This window comes from Dendrobates tinctorius, unplaced genomic scaffold, assembly GCF_039654945.1.
Source record: "Dendrobates tinctorius isolate UK_male_01 unplaced genomic scaffold, ASM3965494v1 ptg000059l, whole genome shotgun sequence".
NCBI lineage: Eukaryota > Metazoa > Chordata > Amphibia > Anura > Dendrobatidae > Dendrobates > Dendrobates tinctorius.
This window is the reverse complement of record NW_027361727.1, coordinates 14,208,838-14,230,550: the sequence shown is the minus strand read 5'-3', so window position 1 is coordinate 14,230,550 and position 21,713 is coordinate 14,208,838. Positions and strand designations below refer to the sequence as shown.

The window sequence follows — 21,713 nt, the reverse complement described above, 5'->3', positions numbered from 1 at the left end:
TACTTACTGTTTAAGTCAATATGTTTTTAATAAAGACTGCTCTGCCAATCTATCCAAAAGTCATAGTGTCAGTCATTATTGGTAGGTGTGGAAGGAGTAGGAGGTAAAAGGAAAAGGGGTAAGCAGGTGAGTTTGGGTTAGCTGAGATCCGGCAGTTCTTTAGTCATATCTAGTTTATTTTTTCAAAAAAGTTTCTTGGATTTTATTGAAATGAAACATTTTGTACAGTTTTAGTACAGCAAAAGCTGCATATAATAACAGAAAATCAATAATATGTTGTGATTTCATTATCCCGATTCCCACATCACCAAGGGACTACATTTCCTTCCCAATCCATGAGAAGTCCAGAATGTTTCTCAGAAAGGCTGCACAGAACCTTGACGATTCCTTCGACACTCTTGTCTACGGTGAGAGGAGCCTAAAAAAAAGTCAGGTGCAATAAATCAACTGGTGCAAATAGGAATATAAACAATAGTATACTGTACATACACAAAAAAAAATTACACAGATTTTAGGGCCAGACACCGGTAGAGGCAAAAATATATGATATTTGTATTGAATATAACCTGCATTCTTATTATTTAGAGGTTCAACCCTTGGTTGATTCTACACTTCCAGTAAGCATATAGATAACTGTAAGGCTAGGGTCACACGACCGTTTTTTCCACATCTAAGGAAAATGGTCAGATCACTCTGATCAGAGATTGATCAGAGTGGCATCAGTTTTTCTTGAATGTGGTGGGAAAAAAAAAAAAAGATCTATGCCTTCTCCATTCTTTCGATCCTCAAATTGTTTTCGCGGACCCTTAGACTTGTATTGTCGATTTTGATCTGACACTCAGATAAAATCAGACATGTCTCCGTGGACCTCTCAGACCAAAGAAAAAATTGGGCATGTGCACAGCCCTATAGACTACCATAGGTACAAGTGCTATTCATGAAAACCAAGGATAGGACTCGTCTGATAAAATCGTTTGTGGGCACGAGCCCTAAGGCTCAATTTACTCCTTTTTTCCTTGTGATGAAAGCTCAATTGGAAAATGACCGAATCTCCGGAAATTTGTTTAAAATTCAGTCCAAGTTCAATACCAAAAATGTGTTTTTTATGATCTGAGGTCCCTTCAGAACCCAAATAAACAGAGGGCCAGGAAGGGAGTAAAATAAAAAAAAATTATACTCTAATAGTCCTAGGTCCACCCTTAAATCGCCACTGCTCTATGCCCGGTCCTCTGTCACATGGGGCACAATGCAAAACAATGACCACGTAAAGCTGAGTCAGTGTTGGAAGATCTAAACTGGAGAAAAGATCACATGGAGAAAGTTAAGGACTGGGCAAGGAACTGCAGTGATGACATAGGTGAGAGGCAGGACAAAGGCAGGTGAACATATATAATATTTTTAAACCTATTCCAGCCCTTAAAATAATTAATGAAAAGATTAGCTGAGTGGACACCACTGTGCTGGATTTGACCGAATGGAATCCTGAAAAATTCTGATTCCGAAATGTTGAGGAAATTTGTAATGAATTAGATTTGCTTTGTTTCGTATTGATTCGCTCATCTATAGACGGCAGTATTCTCCAATGTATACCCAAGATGGAAGACTAACATTATGCCACTGTACGGACATACTAGTTAAGCATATGCCATAAAGGTCTATGGATGATTTCAGCCTATGAACCATGAATTTTCTTGAACGTCAATCCGATAGTAGACACAGACCTTGTCAACTTATAAAAATCGGGAAATGCTATCAAAGGAAAGTCATGTTTAGAGATAATAGAATAAATTCTAGTTGAATTGAATTTTACTCAAATTTTACAACAATTTTTTTTACCAAAATGCAAGTTTTTCGTAATTCTCTTCTGTGCGAATTCAGCAAGATGGCAGTTGCCATTTTTTGGAACCGTAAAGGGGCATCAAAAGGTGAAAACATTTTAGAAATCCTTAAACTTACCTCACTGCTCACCTCTCCGGCCCCTCCATTCCTCACCATCACCCGTCTGGACCTCGCCGCAACTTCTGATCACCGCCGTTTACACTGAAATCCCCGGGCCTTTCACACTGAGCTGGGACTTCTGGCTCCGATGATTCCTGAGAGGATTCTGTGTATGTGTGCATGACACTAAGGATCACACGTTCAGTATTTGGTCAATATTTTACATCAGTATTTGCTGGCCAAAATGGGTGAAAAATTCAGAAGTGGTGACGTGTTTCTATTATAATTTTCCTCTGATTGTTCCACTCCTGATTTTGGCTTACAAACACTGATGTTTGACCTCCAGATGGCCCGGGAGGTCCCTTCCAACTCTACGATTCTATGATGTAAAATACTGATAGTGTGAACATGGACTGAGATGACGGCTCACATCATGAGGTCATAAAGTCACGAATTTCTGTGTGCTCCCGCGGGTCTCATCAGATACCGAAGTCCAGGTCTAAGGTGGGAGGCTCGGAGACTGCAGATCGAGCAGCGTGTTCAGAAGATGCGGCGAGGTTCAGACGGGTGAGGAATAGATGAGCCGGAGAGGTGAGCGGTGAGATGAGCATAAGGATTTTTTATTTTTTACATATTAAAGTTTATTATGCTCTGAGGTCTGGAGAGACCCCAGAGCATAATATGGGACCTTAAGTTTGTGGAGAATAACTTTTCATGGAGAACGAAATTTCCCTACGAAAATCCATGCGCACAGGCAAATTCTAATTTTGCTTGATCCGTTCATTCCTAGTAATGTTCCATATTAAATGTACCGATCCTACTTACATTAGGGCCTCCAAGGTCTGTCTGAACCCATCCTGGATGGAGAGAAGTGCACAAGATACCACTGGCCTTATAACCCACAGACTGGCATTGTGTCAGCATATTAAGAGCAGCCTGCAAAAAAAAATTACAGTATAAAATTGTCAAAGCATTTAAGTTTTTTTATACCTGTCTGTTACCTCGAGGTTCAACGTTATATATGGCAAATATTCCATAAAAGAAAAATTGCTCACTTTAAAAAAACACTGCGGAAACAAATGACACATTTCCACTGCACTAATCATGAGACTGAAATTTTACAAGCGTGCTTCAATTGAAAAGAACCGAGGCTGAAAAATATATATTTTTTCATTTCAATGGAATAGTACAATTTATAAGAAATGTAATGTTACAGAAATTCAAGAAAAGGGCAGAGAAAATCCATGTAGGGGAAATAGAAAGTATGTTATATGGATTTATTGGAAATGATGATCAAAATAAAAGACAAACCCTATGGGGGAAAAAGTTATTAAAAGAATAGATAAACACTCCATGGCTGGTTCTGTTACTAAGCAGAATTCTCTGCTAGTACTGTAAATAGGGGAAATTTGGCTAATAGCTTTTATTGCTAGCAATGTTAAAAGAAATCTGTCCTCAGAATATGAACTAGTGCATAAAAAATGATTGTTTTTTCAGATTAATATCCGTTTAAAAAAAAAAATCTTGCAAATTTTATACTGGCCACTAGGCTTTACACTAGACTTGCATTTCCTGTTCAGTACAGATGACTTTTTAGAAGTCTCATTATCTTCACAGGATTACAATGACTGATAACACCTTTATACACAGAAGATAACACAATATCTGCCATTCACAATAGGTGATGTCACAGCTCACCTCCTCCCCCTCCTGTACAATGACTGATAACACCTCTATAAATAGTAGATAACACAGGATCCACCATTCACAATAGGGGATATCACAGCTCACCTCCTCCTCCTGTACAATGACTGATAACACCTCTATATACAGTAGATAGCACAGGATCCACTATTCACAATGGGTGATATCACAGCTCACCTCCTCCTCCTGTACAATGACTGGTAACATCTATATATACAGTAGATAACACAGGATCCACTATTCACAATGGGTGATGTCACAGCTCACCTCCTCCTCCTGTACAATGATTGATAACACCTCTATATACAGTAGATAACACAGTATCCACCATTCACAATAGGTGATATCATAGCTCACCTCCTCCTCCTCCTGTACAATGATTGATAGCACCTCTATATACAGTAGATAACACAGGATCCACCATTCACAATAGGTGATATCACAGCTCACCTCCTCCTCCTGTACAGTGACTGATAACACCTCTATATACACTAATTAACACAGGATCCACCATTCACAATAGGTGATGTCACAGCTCACCTCCTCCTGTACAATGACTGATAACACCTCTATATACAGTAGATAACACAGGATCCACCATTCACAATAGATGATATCACAGCTCACCTCCTCCTCCTGTACAATGACTGATAACATCTCTATATACAGTAGATAACACATGATCCACCATTCACAATAGGTGATATCACAGCTCACCTCCTCCTGTACAGTGACTGATAACACCTCTATATACAGTAGATAATACATGATCCAACATTCACAATAGATTATATCACAGCTCACCTCCTCCTTTTCCCTTCACTGACTTTTGAACTCATGAAAGTATACCCATTAAATGCTTCTATGCAATTCAATAGGGCAAGTACCAGTCTCTTGCTACCAATGTCCATGTACTAAACAGGGAGTATGAATCTACAGGGTGGGCCATTATATGGATACACCTAAATAAAATGGGAATGGTTGGTGATATCAACATTATGGGTGTCAGGTCCGAGCATTCCTACAACAAATTGGACCCCCCTTAGACCAGCATTTCTTCTGTGGTGTTGCTATCAGTGTGTCAAGAGTGGGAGAAGAGGGTGGCATTGACAATCCAACACAATGGGCAGCACTTTGAACACATTTTAAGTGATCATAAACTTGTAAATAACTCATGAAAGAATAAAGTTATGGTAAAACCAAGCACACCATTGTTTTTCTTGTGAAATTCTCAATAAGTTTGATGTGTCCCATGACCCTCTACCCATTGAAAAAAATAAAGTTGGATCCAAAATGGCCGACTTCAAATGGTCACCACCCATCTGGAAAAATTTCCGCCCTCCCATATACTAATGTGCCACAAACAGGAAGTTGATATCACCAACCATTCCCATTTTATTTAGGTGTATCCATATAAATGGCCCACCCTGACCAGTGTGAGAACTGCAACACTTTTTATTTTATTTAATATAGGTCATCAAAAAAATAAAAAAAAACAATGTTTTAATTAAATAGAATACAATTACATAAAAACTTGATTTTAACAATAGGTATCTTTTATTGGGGAACCTCTGGTTGATGCTATTATTAAGGAAAATGTCTCACTGACACTGATTCTGGAAGCGCTCTGCTTAAAATAATTATGAATAGTTGATTATCACAGCCTTGTGTTTAGTAAACATAATATAAATATAACCATAACATAAAAACCAGTGAGAGATGCTTTATAGCAAGTAACGTACCTTGCTGCATCGATAGGAAAGCATTGGGTGGGCAGCGAAGGACTCCGGTGCTTTTTCAATGGATCCCAACAGTGTGGAAACATTTATTATAGCAGACTTGCTGCAACACAAAGGCAATTGGTGATTTTCCACTGCAGCCTTCTGCAAAAATGGCAACAACGCCTAGAACAAAAAAAGAAAAAGAATTCCAAAATTAAATTATATGCATCTATTTCATAAAATGAATAAATAACCTTAAGAAATACATTGTATATGTATATAGGCAGTGAGAGGTATTCAATCACTGATCTAGGTTTGACCTGTTACGTGCATTTCATTATTGTCCATAATAAACTGTTCACACTGATGTCATGGATAATATTTTTACAGAAGCGCTGATGAATATGATGACTCAATTTTCAGATCTTAAGAATGTCCCTTTAACTTTTAAAAAAAGTTTGTTGCGGTTTTTTTTTAAGAGTTTTTGCACTAGATCGAATAGTTTAGCTTATGTATCATTGGGTCCAACAGGATTGCAAATAGTAAAGTATTGGCCTCAAAGAACTAGAGAGAAGTTACCTATAAAACTTGGTCATACATTATGATTTTGTGCATAAAATACAGGATCAGCAAAATGAATGAGATTTCTAAAATATCACTCACACAATGCATTTTCTGACCTTTGGAGAGTTGTTGTTTTTTTTGTTTGTTTTTTTAAATAGCCCACCATGTCATTTTTTTATTCAGATCAAAATGAGTTAGCTTAGCAGCAAAAACAAAAAGCAAAACATGAAATAAACGTAGAATTTCCACTGCGGTTTCCTAGTTTGAAATTTTCATAAAGAAAAAGCAGCAATAAAGCTATTGTTAACACACCTTTGGGAAATGGTGACATTGAAATTTCAGTGTTGCATTGCAATATCGCATTTATTGATTTGCTATCATTTTGTATTGCTACCTACCTGTGACATTTACATAAAGGGGGCGGATGTGCAGTACCTGGCCGTGGCCACTATTCTGTGGACGGAGCTGACAGCTCAGCACATCCGGACTCCCAGGATCAGCTGATCAAAGAAGGTGCCGGGTGTCGCACCCCCACCAATCAGATATTGATGTCCTACACTAAGGATAGGTCATCAATGTAAAAGTCTCAGAGAACCCCTTTGAATCTCCTGCTGAAAAAGGTAGGGTCGATATATTTCAACCTGTTTTCCTACACTAAATTAAAAGGGCTTTTTTAATCATCTTAAATAGGTAAAAGTAGAAAAAGGTTTGTTAAAAAAAAATCTTTGCGATTTAGTTTAGTAAAAATCCTCTGTGTTCTCAAGAATGGAGAGATTTTTAATTCTAAAGGTTACTTCTCACTGTATTGGCTATAGATGGTTTCTTAGGTAAGGAGTATTGAGTTTACAAGAAGAGATGAGCAGACCCGAACTTTAAAGTTCGCGATTCTTACCGGACACAGTGTCCGGTGTGGAACTCCAAACACGAACTTCTCTCGGAAGTTCGTTTTAATGTTGGTGTTCTGAGGCAAGTTTTGGAGGATAGAGAATATTTTCCCACTCCGAAGTTCAGGTCCCCATACAATTCAATAAGGTTCGGGTTCATGTTCCAATTCGGGTAAAGTTCTCTTATCCAAACTGAACTTTGGACATAAAGTTTGGGTACCAGAACCTGAACTTCCATGGGTCTGCTCATTCCTATTTGCAAGATCTTTGCTATTGAACTTGCAAGCGCTGATCAAAAGTTGGCTGGATCCAACCATCTTTAGTGCCTGTGTGCTCCACCGATACTGCAGAAGTAAAGTTGTCTCTGGTAGCGGCATCAGAGGGTGCAACCTTGTTGCGGGTTTAAACTTTCAACCAATGAGGAAGAGTGCCACCGCAGCAAGTAGGGAGCTCTAAGGCAGGGGAGCGGTGCGCTCCTGAAGAAAGAACATGGGACAATCATGGCACCATACAATCAACTGCACGTAAGGTTTCAGTATTGATTTGAAAATTATGAAAATAGAGTTAAAATTATGAAAAAGTCCGATATTAAATCCAGCTTCTACAAAAATGGGGATCTGTCGTTATACAAAAAAAACTTTGGGGCAAAAAATCCCATCACTTTCAATTGTCAGTGCATTTCCCGAAAGTCAGTATATCAAAATAATGAGGAAAGGAATACTAAGAACATAAGACACTTGAGGAGGAACAATGTCATGGTTCCCTATGGCACTGGCCAAATCTCAAATGTAAAACCCCCTTTTTTCTACCCCTGTTGGATGTACACAGATGCTCTCTTCGCATTTTCCTGCAGACGCTAAAAATGAATAATCAGTTGTCTATATACATTGTATCTCTCCGGTGTGGATGAAAATCTTTAATATCTCACATGAGGATTTTTACATTATTATTATTTCCTTTCTCACCTTTGCCAGCAAGAAGGGACCAATTACATTAGTGTTGTAAACATTTGCAAAGTCGGCTGAGTCAGCAGACTCGAGAGTGCTGTCCGGCATGATCCCCGCATTATTAATCAATAAATTGAGCCCGGCTCCATTCAGATGCTTCTCCACCTCCTTTACAGCCTCATTAATGCTCTTGGGATCAGTAGTTTCTGCAAAAATAAATAAATAATTAATAACAATATTGAGAAACAATTTACGCTTGTATTTTTTCATAATTTTTACGGGAAGGATTTGCATCATTTTGTAAGGATTTTTTTTTGTTTTTGAGCTGTCTACAAATAAAGTGTTAGATATTTCGTACATTCAGAAAATGTTCTGATTTATTTTACTGTCATTTAACATGAACTTTCATTGTTTACTTCCAGAGGCTGAAAAGTGATCTTAAAATGATCACAGTTGTATATGTCTGTGAAGCGCGTCATAATATGTTGGCAAGCATTAATAAAACAAAAAACTCAAGATAGCAGGAGTGTACAAAAAGCATAACTTCTCGGCGAAACCTCTGTCCTAACCTAAAGAAGAGTTGAAACATTACTTTCTATGCAGAGCTTCAAAAATCCTGTTTCCATCGCTGTTATAAATAATAAAATGGCAAAGGGGTTGTCCATGTTTGGCACCAAAGACTGCAGTCACTCTGTGCCACTCAATGACTTGTGCATACTCTCAGCGTGTGCTGTCAGGATTCTCTAGTGATGGAGGCGACAGCAGGCAGTCATGCGATCACAAGTAGGTGATGTGCATACTACCGGCCACATTCCGACTAAACGTGCATGTCTAGTCTGAATGTGACCTGGAGTATACATTTTGCATATTTGCGGTCACATGAAAACCCGCTCTCGCTGCTGGTGCTGGAGAATACTCAGAACGTGATGTGAGGATTCACAAGTCTGCAGTAACATAGAGTGACTGTAGACTTTCATGCCAAACATGGACAACCTCTTTAAATGCAAGTAACCATCATTAGGGGGTCCCAACTGCTTAAAAATTGTTATAGCTGATATATAATTCAGTGTCAGCTAAAGACAAATCCCTTTAAGTAAGTATGCCATTACAGGTACAGGGTCAAGCACCTATTTGATCATCATATTATTATTATTTTTTATTATAGTGTCATTTATTCCATGGCGCTTTACATGTGAAAAGGGGTATAAATAATAAAAACAAGTACAATAACCACAAACAATACAAGTCACCGACTAGTACAGGAGGAGAACGGATCCTGCCCGCGAAGGCTCACAGTCTACAAGGGATGGGTGAGGATACAGTGAGGATAGAACTGGTCTTGCAGCGTTATAGTGGAATAAGGGTTACCACTGGTTGTAGGCTTGTCGGAAGAGGACGGTCTTCAAATTCCATTAGAAGGTTTCCACAGTAGGCGAGAGTCTGATATGTTGTGGTAGAGAGTTCCAGAGTAGGGATGCACAGAAGAAATCTTGTATGCGATTGTGGGAAGAGGAGCTAGGGGAGTCAAGAAGGAGACCTTCTGAGGATCGGAGGTTGCGTGAAGATAAGTACCAGGAGACTAGGTTACAGAAGTATTGAGGAGATAGGTTGCAGAGACTTTGTATACCATGGTTAGGGTATTGAACTGCAGTTTCTGGGCAATAAGGATCCAAGGAAAGGATTGGCAAAGTGGAGAGGCCGGGGAATAGTGGGGAGATAGGTAGATTAGTCAGGCAGCGTAGTTTAGGATAGATTGGAGGGGTGTGAGAGTGTTAGAAGGGAGGTCAGAGAGTAGGAGGTTGCAGCAGTCGAGGCGGGAGATGATGAGGGCATGCACTAGTGTTTTTACAGATTCTTGGTTAAGGAATGTGCGGATCAATGAAATATGCTTGAGCTGAAGTTGGCAAGAGGTGGAAAGGGCTTGGATATGTGGTTTGAAGAAGAGATCAGAGTCAAGGGTTACCCAAAGGCAGCGAGCTTGTGGGACTGAGGAGAGTGGGAAACCAGTGATTTTGATAGATAGGTCTGTTAGAGGCATTGAGTGAGATGGTGGAAAGATGATGAATTCTGTTTTGTCCATGATAAGTTTTAGAAATCGAGCGGACAAGAAGTATGAAATAGTATAGCGGACAGATATTGTGGGATTCTGTTTAGTATGGAGGCGATATTGGATCCAGAGAGGTAGATCTGTGTGTCATAAGCATAGAGATGATACTGAAAGCAGTGGGACTCTATGAGGAGTCCCAGGCAAAAGGTGTAAATGCAGAAGAGCAGGGGTCCTAGAACTGAACCTCGGTGGACACAGACAGATAGGGGGCGATATGAGGAGGTAGTGTGTGAAAGGGAGACACTGAATTTCCGGTCTGTTAGGTATCAGCAGATCCAAAATAGGGCCAAGTCTGTGATGCCAAGAGATAAGAGAATCTGCATTAAGAAGCAATGGTCCACTGTGTCAAAGGCAGAGAAGGAGAACAGAGTAGTGTCGTTTGGCGGGTAGTAGGTCATTGGTGACTTTGGTTAGGGCAGTTTCAGTTGAATGATGCAGTCAGAAGACAGATTGTAACTGGTCTAAGAGGGAGAAAGAAGAGAGGTGGGAGAACAGTTTAAGATGGACATGCTGTTCCAGCAGTTTTGAGACATAAGGGAGAAGTGATATAAGTCATATGGGGAGATAGACAGACACAGAGGAAGGGTCAATGAAGGGCTTTTTGAGGATGGATGTGATTGATGTGTAGGGTTGGTGGGCCGGACTGGGGGGTGGTCCCTCTTTTACCGCGCAGAGACGTAACAGAGACAATTTGGAGGCAGGTTTTGGGTGCAACAGGTCCAAGTTTTATTCTCTCGCCGTCCACCTGACGGCCTCTCAGCACACCGCAATTCTCTTCAAGGCCCTCCGGCTACAATACACATTACACACCGTACTCTTCACCAGGGACGTATATGTACGTACCGTCCCTTTTCGCTTATTGACGCTCCTGACAGGTCCGTCACCTTGCCCGCCTTAGGCCCGTAAACGAACAGTAATTTTACTGGTCAGACGTCTTCCTCAATATGGTATGTTTTACCTCTGTGCCTCGTCTATATTGCGGTCTTCGTGTCAGGACCACCCCCCTGACTTTCTCTCTGCTCAGTCCCCCTGGTTGGGTTTTCCTCACAGTGCCACAACTGTCATAGTGTCCTCGTCACTTCAGCTCCCCCTGGGGACTGGAACTCTCTGGAACCCTCCTGTCAAATTTATATCTTTCCAGCTTCCCTCTAACTCCGCCCCCATGACCAACGGTTTCTTAAGCCCTAAGCTGATGTCAGGTCCTATGCTCACACTCCTCCCTGCCCTTTAATGGTCAACCCAAGGTACTGCACGTCCATTACACTTTCCTAGCTGTTCCCCACTGTAATAACTGACACTAAACTGTGCAAACCTTCCTTTCTCTATTCTGACAAGTCCGTCCGTCCGTCAGGTCACCTTCCCTACACTCTCCCTTCCTTTCTCTATTGTCGTCCTCGACAATCGTAATCCCTGCCTTCGTCGTTCTGAAGCTTACCCTACCTCCTGTTGTCAGACCAGCTGTTGGGCCAAACCCACTACCCGCGGGGGCCGAACCAAACAGGGAGCACCATGCTCCGAGCAGCCTACTGCTACTCGCCAGAGCGCATGCCACATGACGTCTTTCAAATTGGGCTAGGTACACCTGGATTCTCTTTCCGGCGACTGGTAGCAAGGAATCCCCACAGCCGTGGAGCTCCTGGGATACAGAGTATAAATTGAAGCTGACACGTCACTCCTTTATATTGTAGGTGGTGCCTGGATAAAGGGTTATCACTCCCTTATATCAATATAAATAGATTATCCGGCACTCAATATTGCTGATCAAAGTTAGGGCGCATTTCCACTGGCAGCACACCATTTCCCTGAGCGCTCCTACCGGGACTTTACTTATGACACATTGGGATTTTTTCTATCTTTACCTTACGAATAATCTTCAATTAACATAATCTGTCTGATGAAGGTCAATAAAGACCGAACGTTACATTTTCTTTGGATTATGAATCTGAAATAAAATAACTTTGATCAGCAATATTGAGTGCCGGATAATCTATTTATACCTGGGATACAGAGTGTCCTACAGTTCTTCCTACGGGGGCTTGTGTTCTTCAGGCTCCGCGAGCACGGCTACTGCATAGTAGCCGCGGGGGCAATACTCCTTATAATAGGATACTAAGTCCCCCTCCTGCAAGGCCCGGCCATGACGGACAGAAGCAACTTTGATATAAACCTTCTGGCCGGTCACAAGATCTCGTATGAACCCGTATCCTCTGGGTATGTTCGTATACACGAGCCGTCCCAGGGATCGTGTGGCTGCCATGCCGGCCTCTCTTTTGGTATGAAGCAAGTTCCACACCTCCTGCTCCTGGGCTTTCTTTTTCTTTATAACCTCCGCGACCGAAACGGAGGGTCCAGCATAGGCCCCGGAGTCCGATGGGCGGGACTTAACTGAGGGTGCTGGCGGAGCAGAGGCGGCTGATGATGTCTGCGGCCCAGCAGCCGCTGGGCCCGGGTGGCAAGCAGGGACAGCCGTATTCCTCACTGAATGGGCCACAGGAACTGACACATAGGCCGCAGCCAGCTCCAACGCCGGCATAGCCGCGGCCGCAGGGTGGGCCGCATCCAGGGCTTTAGCCGGAGCCGGTATAGCAGAAGTAACGGCCGGCTTCGGGGAAGATGTCACTTCTGGCAGGGGGGACGCAACAGCGTCTTCTGGCGACAGGTTCCGCACCGGCGACACCAAGAGTGTTGTCGTCGGGTGGGGTGGCTCAGGATTAGGGGCGGAGGCCCCGCTCAGCTCCGCATAGACCGTAGGGCCTTCCCTGATCAGGCTCTCCGGGACACAGGATGCCGCGGGCTGTGGCTGAATGGTGGGGGCCACTTGCGGAGCCACTGATGGGACCAGGGGAAGGCTCACCTTCCCCGGCACCGTGGCCTCCATCACGTTATCACGCAGCTCCTCTTGCTGTCTCCGCTCTTCACCCAGCCGTCCGAAGGGGCTAGCCTCCAGGCTCAGGAGCTCCGGGGTGCAGGTTCCCTGCTGGTATCTTCAGTGGCCGCTCGCGCTGGCTCCGCAAAGGCTCCACTTCTCCTCTCAGCATCCAGCTTCCTGCCCGTGACTCTGAGGAAGACGTTTTCTGACGTGACTCGACCTCCCGGCGCCACCGCCACTCCAGGCGCCCGATGCCCGACATCCACAGCGCTGCATATCATCCAATGGGCAGCACTCGAATGGCGCCAGACAGCCGCAGCCAAAATTTTCCTCTATGCCACTCCTTCTGCGGGGTGGAGCATCAGCAGGCCTTTCCACCCACCTGTCAGGATCCAGTATGTGCGGGCGTCGGCCTCCTGGTACATATTGCTGTCCCCAGGGATACGTAGGAGGGGGCCCCAGTCCATTGGGGACAACGGCAAACACCTGGATCTCTCCTCTGTGCTGAAGTAGCACCGCCATCTTGCTCCTCTTCTGGCAACGCAGATGCGCCACAGCGCTCCCAATTTGTAATCCACAGGTGGGTAAATTGTAATCCACAGGTGTTTATAATCCACACAGTGCAGTCCAAGTCCGTTTCCATTCCTCAGAGGAAGGCCTGCCGCAGAAGATAGCATATTAGCAGCGTTGATCCTGCCGACTACGCTAAGTGTAGGGTTGGTGGGCCGGACTGGGGGTCCCTCTTTTACCGCACAGAGACTTAACAGAGACAATTTGGAGGCAGGTTTCGGGTGCAACAGGTCCAAGTTTTATTCTCTCGCCGTCCACCTGACGGCCTCTCAGCACACCGCAATTCTCTTCAAGGCCCTCTGAAACTTACCCTACCTCCTGTTGTCAGACCAGCTGTTGGGCCAAACCTTCCCTACAGATGCATGTTTAAAGCTTGAGGGGAAGACACCCGTTGTTGGTGATAGGTTGACGAGATTGGTTAGGTTCGGGATGAAGACTGTGGTGAGTTTTGGGATGAGGCAGGATGGGTTTGGGTCAAGTGGACAGGTGGTAAATTGTGATCTGAAGAGTAGAAAGGAAAGTTTATCTTCCGTAATGGCAGAGAAGCTAATTTTGGAGAATGAGGGCCGAGTAGTTATGAGGAAGAGCTGTGAGAACTGTAGCCAAAAGTTTTATCTGATGTCTATCTTCTGCTTAAGGCCCCGTCACACATAGCGACTCACCAGCGATCCTGACAACGATATCAACGTGTCAGGATCACTGGTGAGTCGCTACATGATCGCTGGTGAGCTGTCAAAACAGACAGCTTCACCAGCGATCAGCACAGCGACGCCGAGCGCACGGCGTCGCTGTGTACTTTAGTTACCAGCACGCTGATGCAGGGAGCTGGTAACTAAGGTACACATCGGATTTCTAAGGGGTGTGCATCACTTAGAAACCTGATGTGTACCTTGGTTACCTGCTCCCTGCATCAGCGCGCTGGTAACTAAGGTACACATCGGGTTCCTTGGCACAGCACGCCCCCTTTGAAACCCGATGTGTACCTTAGTTACCAGCTCCTGCTCGCTGGTCGCTGGTCTCCCGCCTGTCACACGCGATGCGTGCTGACCAGCGGGAGACCAGTGACCCCAAAAATGTCCAGGGCTTTCCATCAACGATCAGCGATACCGGCAGGGGGGCCGGTCGCTGATCGCTGTCACACACAGCGATCTCGCTGGGGAGATTGCTGTTGCGTCACAAAACTAGTGACTCAGCAGCGATCTCGCTAAGGCCACGTTCACACATTCAGCATTTGGTCAGAATTTTACATGAGTATTTCTAAGCCAAAACCAGGAGTGGAACAATTAGAGGAAAAGTATAATAGAAACACGTCACCATATCTGTATTTCCCACCCACTCCTGGTTTTGGCTTACAAATACTGATATCAAATACTGACCAAATATTGAACTTGTGAACGTGGCCTTAGTATGTAGAGTCTCTCATAGAAAATGCACTGGTTCTGGGTACTGTCTTGATCACATACCTAACTTTATCACAACCACTTTTGGATACTTTTCAGCAAGTTCAATCAGCTTCTGTGGAAATAAAGACATTTGGTTATAAGTTGCTGGACAAAAATTCTGATATCAGTGATGCCAATGTAATCTCGTATCTTCCTAAATTATAGATTTCTATACAGGAAGCGGATAAATGAAAGAAAGTCCAAAATTTTCTCCACTCTTCTCTATAGCAAATATTTCAATAACTTTCTCCACTAATTCCACTTTCTATGAACTTTTTACAGTACCCTTTTTCTTTTTGAGGGGCATGTTTACAGGCATTATAATAGTGTATAATATATCTGTGCATTTATTATATATTTATAGTGCAAGTAGTTACCTGTCTATTTTTTAGGGATCTGACTGCTTTAAACTGTTGGTATAGATTCTAAGATCCTCAGCATCTCCTGCTGTAACACACTGCAGCCTCCCCTAGTTTTCTGCCACAGCCTCTCCTATTTACCACCAAGAGTCAAAGACGCTCTTCAAGGCATCTGATTAAAGCAAGTCTTGTTTCTGGAGTACTTATATATGATAGGAAGTGAAGAAGCTATTAGATTTTAGAAATCTGTAAAGGGGTACATTGGATAGAAGAGTTGCCACTATGGATATGTGCCTTGCCAACGTCACCCCATGTCAGTGGCTGATGGAAGCAGGTATGTGCTTTTATGAGTTAACAGCACCCGGCAGGGGGGCATAGACCTGGCTGAGCCACTGGAGTGACGAAGAATAAAAAGTGAATATGGGCCTTATTAATGCATTATGGCATTTGCAATGTAGAATAGCCTTAAGTTTGAGAGATTGGCAAATATTCTTCAAATTCAAATTTGTTAGCGGGGAAAAACACTCTGATTGAGAAGGAGTTGTCTGAGTAGTAACTCACTTTTACCAATAATTCATCAAATGATCAAAAAGGGACATACTGTAATCGTAGATAGTCTGTCCCAGAATTCTGACTCAAAGAGAATCAGTAGAATCCACCATGCTAAGCCTTCTATATGGGCATGCAGGTTATAGAAAGCTGAATAAAATGATACCATGCTATCTGCAATCCGATGACTTAACCAAAGTAGTCCATTTTCTTATATGCAAATGAGCTGTTCCAGGTTTTGGGCGCGACATAGATCTTCCCCGAGAATCTACCTCCAGAGCTTATTTTAAATAGAATTGGGAGGTTACCAGCGTGACGTGCAACTGTTACCATTGTTACCAGTGTGATGCATAATCGTTACCACTGTTACCAGAGTGATGCATAATCGTTACCACTGTTACCAGTGTGATGTGTAATCGTTACCACTTTTACCAGTGCGATGTGTAATCGTTACCACTGTTACCAGTGCGATATGTAATGGCCGCTCTCTGCTCTCCTGATGTCACTGCGGAGCTGTGTTTGTGTGTAATAACCCTCCTGGCATCACTGCATGGCCTCTCATCCCCAGCACACCAGCTTACTCACTGCTCCAGGTCATGCTGTGATTTCTGTCTGCTGCCAGCCCCGTGCTCTGTACCTCTTGCTTCCTGTCTGCTTTCTGCATGCTTCCTGGCTGTGTACATAGGGGGGCGGCGGTGCACTCTCTGGTTCTTATGGAATCAGTGTGCAGCTGCCTAATGTGTTCCCCGCCAAAGCCAACCGTCAAGAGGTCTCTAGTATTTAGGGCAGGTCCACCCAGTGGACTCTGCCTGTGCAATGTGTTAACTCAGTTAGTGTCATGCTACTGAGCTGCCAGGTCTTGCTCTGTGTTTAGCCTTCTCTGGAGGCTTAATTCCTAGCTTTGCTTTGTACCTGTCCTGTCCGCCCTCCAGTAGGCAGAATATCCTGGTCGCTAGGCACTTGTTCTTTGATTTGCCTAGTACTTGTCCTGTCTGCCCTCCAGGAGGCAGAAAATCCTGGTCCCTCTGCTATTATTCCTTGTCTTGTCTTATCCTGCTCCCTGTGTCCTTAGTCTTGTACCTTGTCTTGCACCGTTACCTTGCCTGAACTCAGACTCCCCTCCTGTGAGATCAGGTCCAAACCTGTCCCTTCATTCTCCACTCCTTCATGCCTGTATCCGTACTTGCTCCTCCTGTGTGAACAAGTCCAAATCTGTTCCGTCATACTCCACTCTTTCCTGTCAATACCTGTACCTGCTCCTCCCATGTGAACAGGTTCAAACCTGTTCCGTCTTACTCCACTCCTTCCTGCCTGTATCAGTACTAGCACCCGCAGTGTGAACAGGTCTCTACCCGTTCCTTCATACTCCACACCTGCCTGCTTGCCCTGTGTCTCAGCCATGCCTACCTGCTTGCCCTGTGTCTCAGCCATGCCTACCTGTTTGCCCTGTGTCTCAGCCGTGCCTGCCTGCCCAGTGTCTCAGCCGTGCCTACCTGCCCAGTGTCTCAGCGGTGCCAGCCTGCCCAGTGTCTCAGCCGTGCCAGCCTGCCCAGTGTCTCAGCCGTGCCAGCCTGCCCAGTGTCTCAGCCGTGCATGCCTGCCCAGTGTCTCAGCCATGCCTGCCTGTTCAGTGTCTCAGCCATGCCTGCCTACCAGTGTCTCAAGCCATGCCCACCTGCCAGTGTCTCAAGCCGTGCTTGCCTGCCCGTGTCTCTGCCGTGCCTGCCTGCCAGTGTCTCAAGCCGTGCCCACCAGCCAGTGTCTCAGTCATGCCTTCATCTCCCCAAGTATGATCAGCAGCAGCAGCCAGACACCACTCTGGAGTGGCACCTGGCAGCTAACTGCCGCACAAGCCTGACCTCACCATCAGAGTCTCCAGTGAAAACCAAGGCAGCTGTTTTAGTCACACCCCTTCCAGGGTAGTCTGGTTTGTGACACAGTGGGGCCACAACCCCCTGGCTCACGTCCACCAGTCAGGGCGTAAGCGTGACAGTGTAAGCGTGACAGTTTGATTATATCTAACACATCTATAGGTTCCTCTTAGTGCATCAAATGTATATCACTTGAGATATAATAGAACGTCAAAGCTAATTTACATAAATTCCCCTAAAATCAATTCTTTATTCTGCATATCTTAAAAATACCTTTAACAAAAAACACACAATACGAAGACTATCTAAAGGAAAAAACAAAAAACCTCTCTAATTTAGATTCCTTCAATCAGTGGTGCAACGTAGATGCACCAATAATTACTTGATAATACAGATTAACCCCATATTTACATCATGACAGGACCTTGATCTATGATTTTTCTCTATGTTGGTAAACTAGGGTTCCTATTTTCTAGACAGGTTAGGGTGTTTACCAGGGATAGGCTATGAGGAACGGGGGCGCCATTGTCGTTGCCTTAGGGAGCCAACCTCCGCGGCTTAGGTAAATGTCATATCTAGGGATAGTTTCCCTATAAATTGGGTTTCAATTAAAAATATTATCCCTAGTATAGACAAGTGAATCATCATTTCAATTGATTCCTTCTCTAACTTGCGCATTATCCACTGGTTGAAGGAATCTAAATTCAATTTTTTTATTTTCTTTAGATCATCTTTGTATTGTGTGTGGTTTTTGAAGGTATTTTTTCAACTGTATAGAATAAAGAATTGATTTTAGAGGAATTTATGTAAATTTTCACTCCAAGCTGCAGCTTCCCTCTCACCTGCAGATAGGGTTCTAATACAGCAGAGCTGTGAGAGCTGCAGCAAATGTATCTGTAAGAAGACGCAGTTCAGTTATACTGTTCCATATTAGTTGCATGTCTCACACTTATTATACCTCCTTTTATTAAAAATAAGTTCTGGAAGTAGATCTTCAGGGCAGGGAGATCTATATCTATACACTGCCTCTATTGGTCAAACAATCAGTAGATTTGGTTTCCAGTACCATCTCTATGCTGATGACACCCAATTATACGCTTCTTCTCCTGACATCACGCTAGCCTTTCTAGAAAACACCGGCGATAGTCTAAACGCTGTGTCTAATATCATGTCCCCTCACTATATCTGAAACTGAACCTGTCAAAGACTGAACTCCTTGTGTTTCCTCCCGCTACTAATGTACCTATACCCGACATTGCCATTTCTGTGTGTGGTTCCACTATTACTCCCCAGCAACAGGCCCGCTGTCTTGGGGTCATACTTGATTCCGAGCTTTCCTTTGCCCCCCACATTCGATCACTGGCTCGCTCTTGTCATCTGCACCTCAAAAACATTTCTAGAATTCGACCTTTTCTTACTTTTGACTCTGCAAAAACTCTTACTGTTTCTCTTATTCATTCTCGTCTCGACTATTGTAACTCTCTTCTAATCGGTCTCCCTCTTACCAAACTCTCCCCTCTCCAATCTGTCTTGAATGCTGCAGCCAGGATCATATTCCTCACCAATCGTTACACCGATGCCTCTACCTTGTGCCAGTCAGTACACTGGCTAACCATCCACTCCAGAATTCAGTATAAACTTATTACCCTCACCCACAAAGCCCTCCATAGCTCAGCATCACCTTACATCTCCTCCCTTGTTTCAGTATACCACCCTACCCGCGCCCTCCGTTCTGCTGATGACCTGAGGTTAGCATGCTCAATAGTCAGAACCTCCTCTCCCGTCTCCAAGACTTTACACGTGCCGCGCCAATTCTTTGGAATGCACTTCCCAGGCCTATACGATTAGTCCCCAATCCCCACAATTTTAAGTATGCCCTGAAAACGCATTTATTCAGACTGGCCTATCGCCTCAACACATTAACCTAATCTATCCCTGTGTTGCACAGCCAAAAGTTTTACCATAACCAGATTTCCCGCATCATGTTCCCACATGCTTTATGCATCCATTAGCCCTCTGCGTCTGTACTGTTACACACTTAACATTATGGCTGGTCCATACAATAAGGGCAACTGTTACCACCCACCTTTCGTGTCTACCTCTTTCCTCATGGACTGTAAGCTTGCGAGCAGGGCCCTCATTCCTCTTGGTATTTGTTATAATCTATGTGATTATTGTTATGCTGTAATGTCTATTGTCTGTACAAATCCCCTCTGAAATGTAAAGTGCTGCGGAATATGTCGGCACCATAGAAATAAAATGTATTATTATTATTATTATCCTCCCCATAGATCTTAACAGCTCATTTACATGTTAATAAAACTATGGATTTCTCTGGAATAAAACATCGAATCGCAGATATCAAGGTACCATTTTATTCAGCCATCTATGACCTACATAACTATAAAGATGGTGGCTTAGGAGGGTTGATCCTACTGACAGATTGCCTTTGATCATTTTGCTGGGGTACTTTTTTTTTTACTAAAATTCCAAAATAGGCAGAAATGAAACAAAATAGGTTAATTGGTTACAAAACGACAAAAAAGTGTTTGTTGTCCTTTTATGGTGATAGATTAACTTTGGCTAATCTTTTCCGATTTTCCAATTAGAAACACAGGAAACACAGGACATACTGAATTTACAGGGAAAATGTAACATCATCCATGTAATAAAGAAAGTCATAAGGTTCTTTGAACGGAATCGTTTTCGAATGTAAGTGCAATTTACCTTATTCTGCCGAGAGCTGGGGTCACGACAAGTTGCAATGATTTGTTTAGGCGGGTTTCGTTGCTCTATGAGTTGACGGACAAGTTCATATCCAATTCCTCGGTTGCATCCAGTAATGAGAATTCTTGCAGGGGCCATGTTTCCTTCTTCTTCCGAGTGAGAAGTCAATGATTGCAGGGGTGTGGTTTGACTGCTTACTATAAGGACTCGGAGCAGTGACTCAGCAACTTTGTGCATTTACTTGTCGGGATAGGAGTGGTTGTAGAACCAGCCTCACTAGTGTAAAATCAGTGTTTACAGTTGGTTTAGAAAAGTATTTTAACCTTTCAGATTTTCTACATGTGGTTTAGGACTGCAGAAATAATGGATTTCATGTAATGAAAATTTCCAAAAAAGACAGAAAAAAAAGTGAGAGTTCCAATTCCATAGTAGCAAAAAATCTTTTTTTGGGTGGGACATTTGTCACATGAGAATATATTATCTAATCATGTTTTATAACATGACAACGACAACCCAATTAATAAGAGATGTTTGTATTAAAAATGACACCCAAATATGAGTTTAGTGTGATGCAGGAGCCCGAGCAATGCAGAGGGAACATCGTCAGGTTTGACAACTCAACATGACTGACATTTTGCAAACTCACATTCCCGTCACATGTGCCTGTCTATTTTTGTGGCAAAATATGAAACAACAAAATGTAAATGACTGTATGGCGATTTAGGGTGTTTCAGGAGGAACTTGTCATGATCCAGGACGGGGTTTCGCTTTGGCCCGTCCTGGATCAGACTGGGGGTTAATTGTTTCGCCTCTCTCTGGCAGAGGGCGGCTATTTAATGCTCACTGGACCTAGGTCCGGTGTCAGTTATACTCCTGCCCTCGGCTGAGTTAGTTGACCTTGTGTGTACGTGTGCCTTGTGCCTGATATCTTGCTTGCTTGTTTGGTTTTGATCCGGTTCTGTCCCTGTTACGAGTTCTGCCTGTCCCTCTTGTACTGCGCTACCTCTCGTGTATGACTTTCTGCTTGTGACCCGACTTCTCTCTGCTCGTCCCCTTGGTACCACATTGCCCTCTGGTGTATGACCTTTGGCTTTGTCTGACTACCCGTCTGTTTGTCCCTCCTGTGCCTCGCTTGCCCGTACTGTTGTGACCTCCGTTTTGCCTGATTCTGAGTTGTTGTATGGTGTCCTGTCATATCTGAAAGCAGGACGCTAAGCCCCGCCCCCTTGCAGTCACCTGACCATAGGTCCTGTGCCAGCTTGCTAATTTCAGTGTCCGCAGGTCCTGTGCCTCTTTACTTTCCGGCGCTGACTGGACCCTGACACTAATAGTTTGAAGCACGCATTGTCACCTCTGCTGCCCTGCTCCACAGGTATCTTTTAGCACTGTTTCTGTACTCAGGACACGCGCACTGACCCTGTGAGCGAGAGTAGTGCGGTGTCTCTGACAGAACTGAAGCAG

The 21,713-nt window shown here is 43.7% G+C and overlaps 1 protein-coding gene across 1 annotated transcript; it reads right to left on the bottom strand.

Moving 5' to 3' along the window:
- Positions 1–173: 173 nt before the first annotated feature.
- Positions 174–20,439, bottom strand: LOC141092358 (C-signal-like). Its single transcript, XM_073578425.1, has 6 exons — positions 20,253–20,439; positions 14,768–14,819; positions 7,777–7,964; positions 5,385–5,546; positions 2,764–2,874; positions 174–418 (listed from the first exon to the last, which is right to left on the bottom strand). Exons 1-6 carry the CDS (start codon positions 20,388–20,390, stop codon positions 305–307), a joined length of 765 nt encoding a protein of 254 aa, XP_073434526.1. The 5' UTR covers positions 20,391–20,439; the 3' UTR covers positions 174–304.
- Positions 20,440–21,713: the final 1,274 nt, after the last annotated feature.

Bases quoted from the DNA above. Each gene is read 5' to 3' on its own strand.
- LOC141092358 (XM_073578425.1), bottom strand. From the start codon at position 20,390: ATGGCCCCTGCAAGAATTCTCATTACTGGATGCAACCGAGGAATTGGA. The intron at 14,820-20,252 runs GTAAATTGCACT...TTATTTCCACAG, and splicing joins CCAGCTCTCGGCAGAATAAG to AAGCTGATTGAACTTGCTGA. The intron at 7,965-14,767 runs GTATGTGATCAA...TTATTTTTGCAG, and splicing joins AGTGGTTGTGATAAAGTTAG to AAACTACTGATCCCAAGAGC.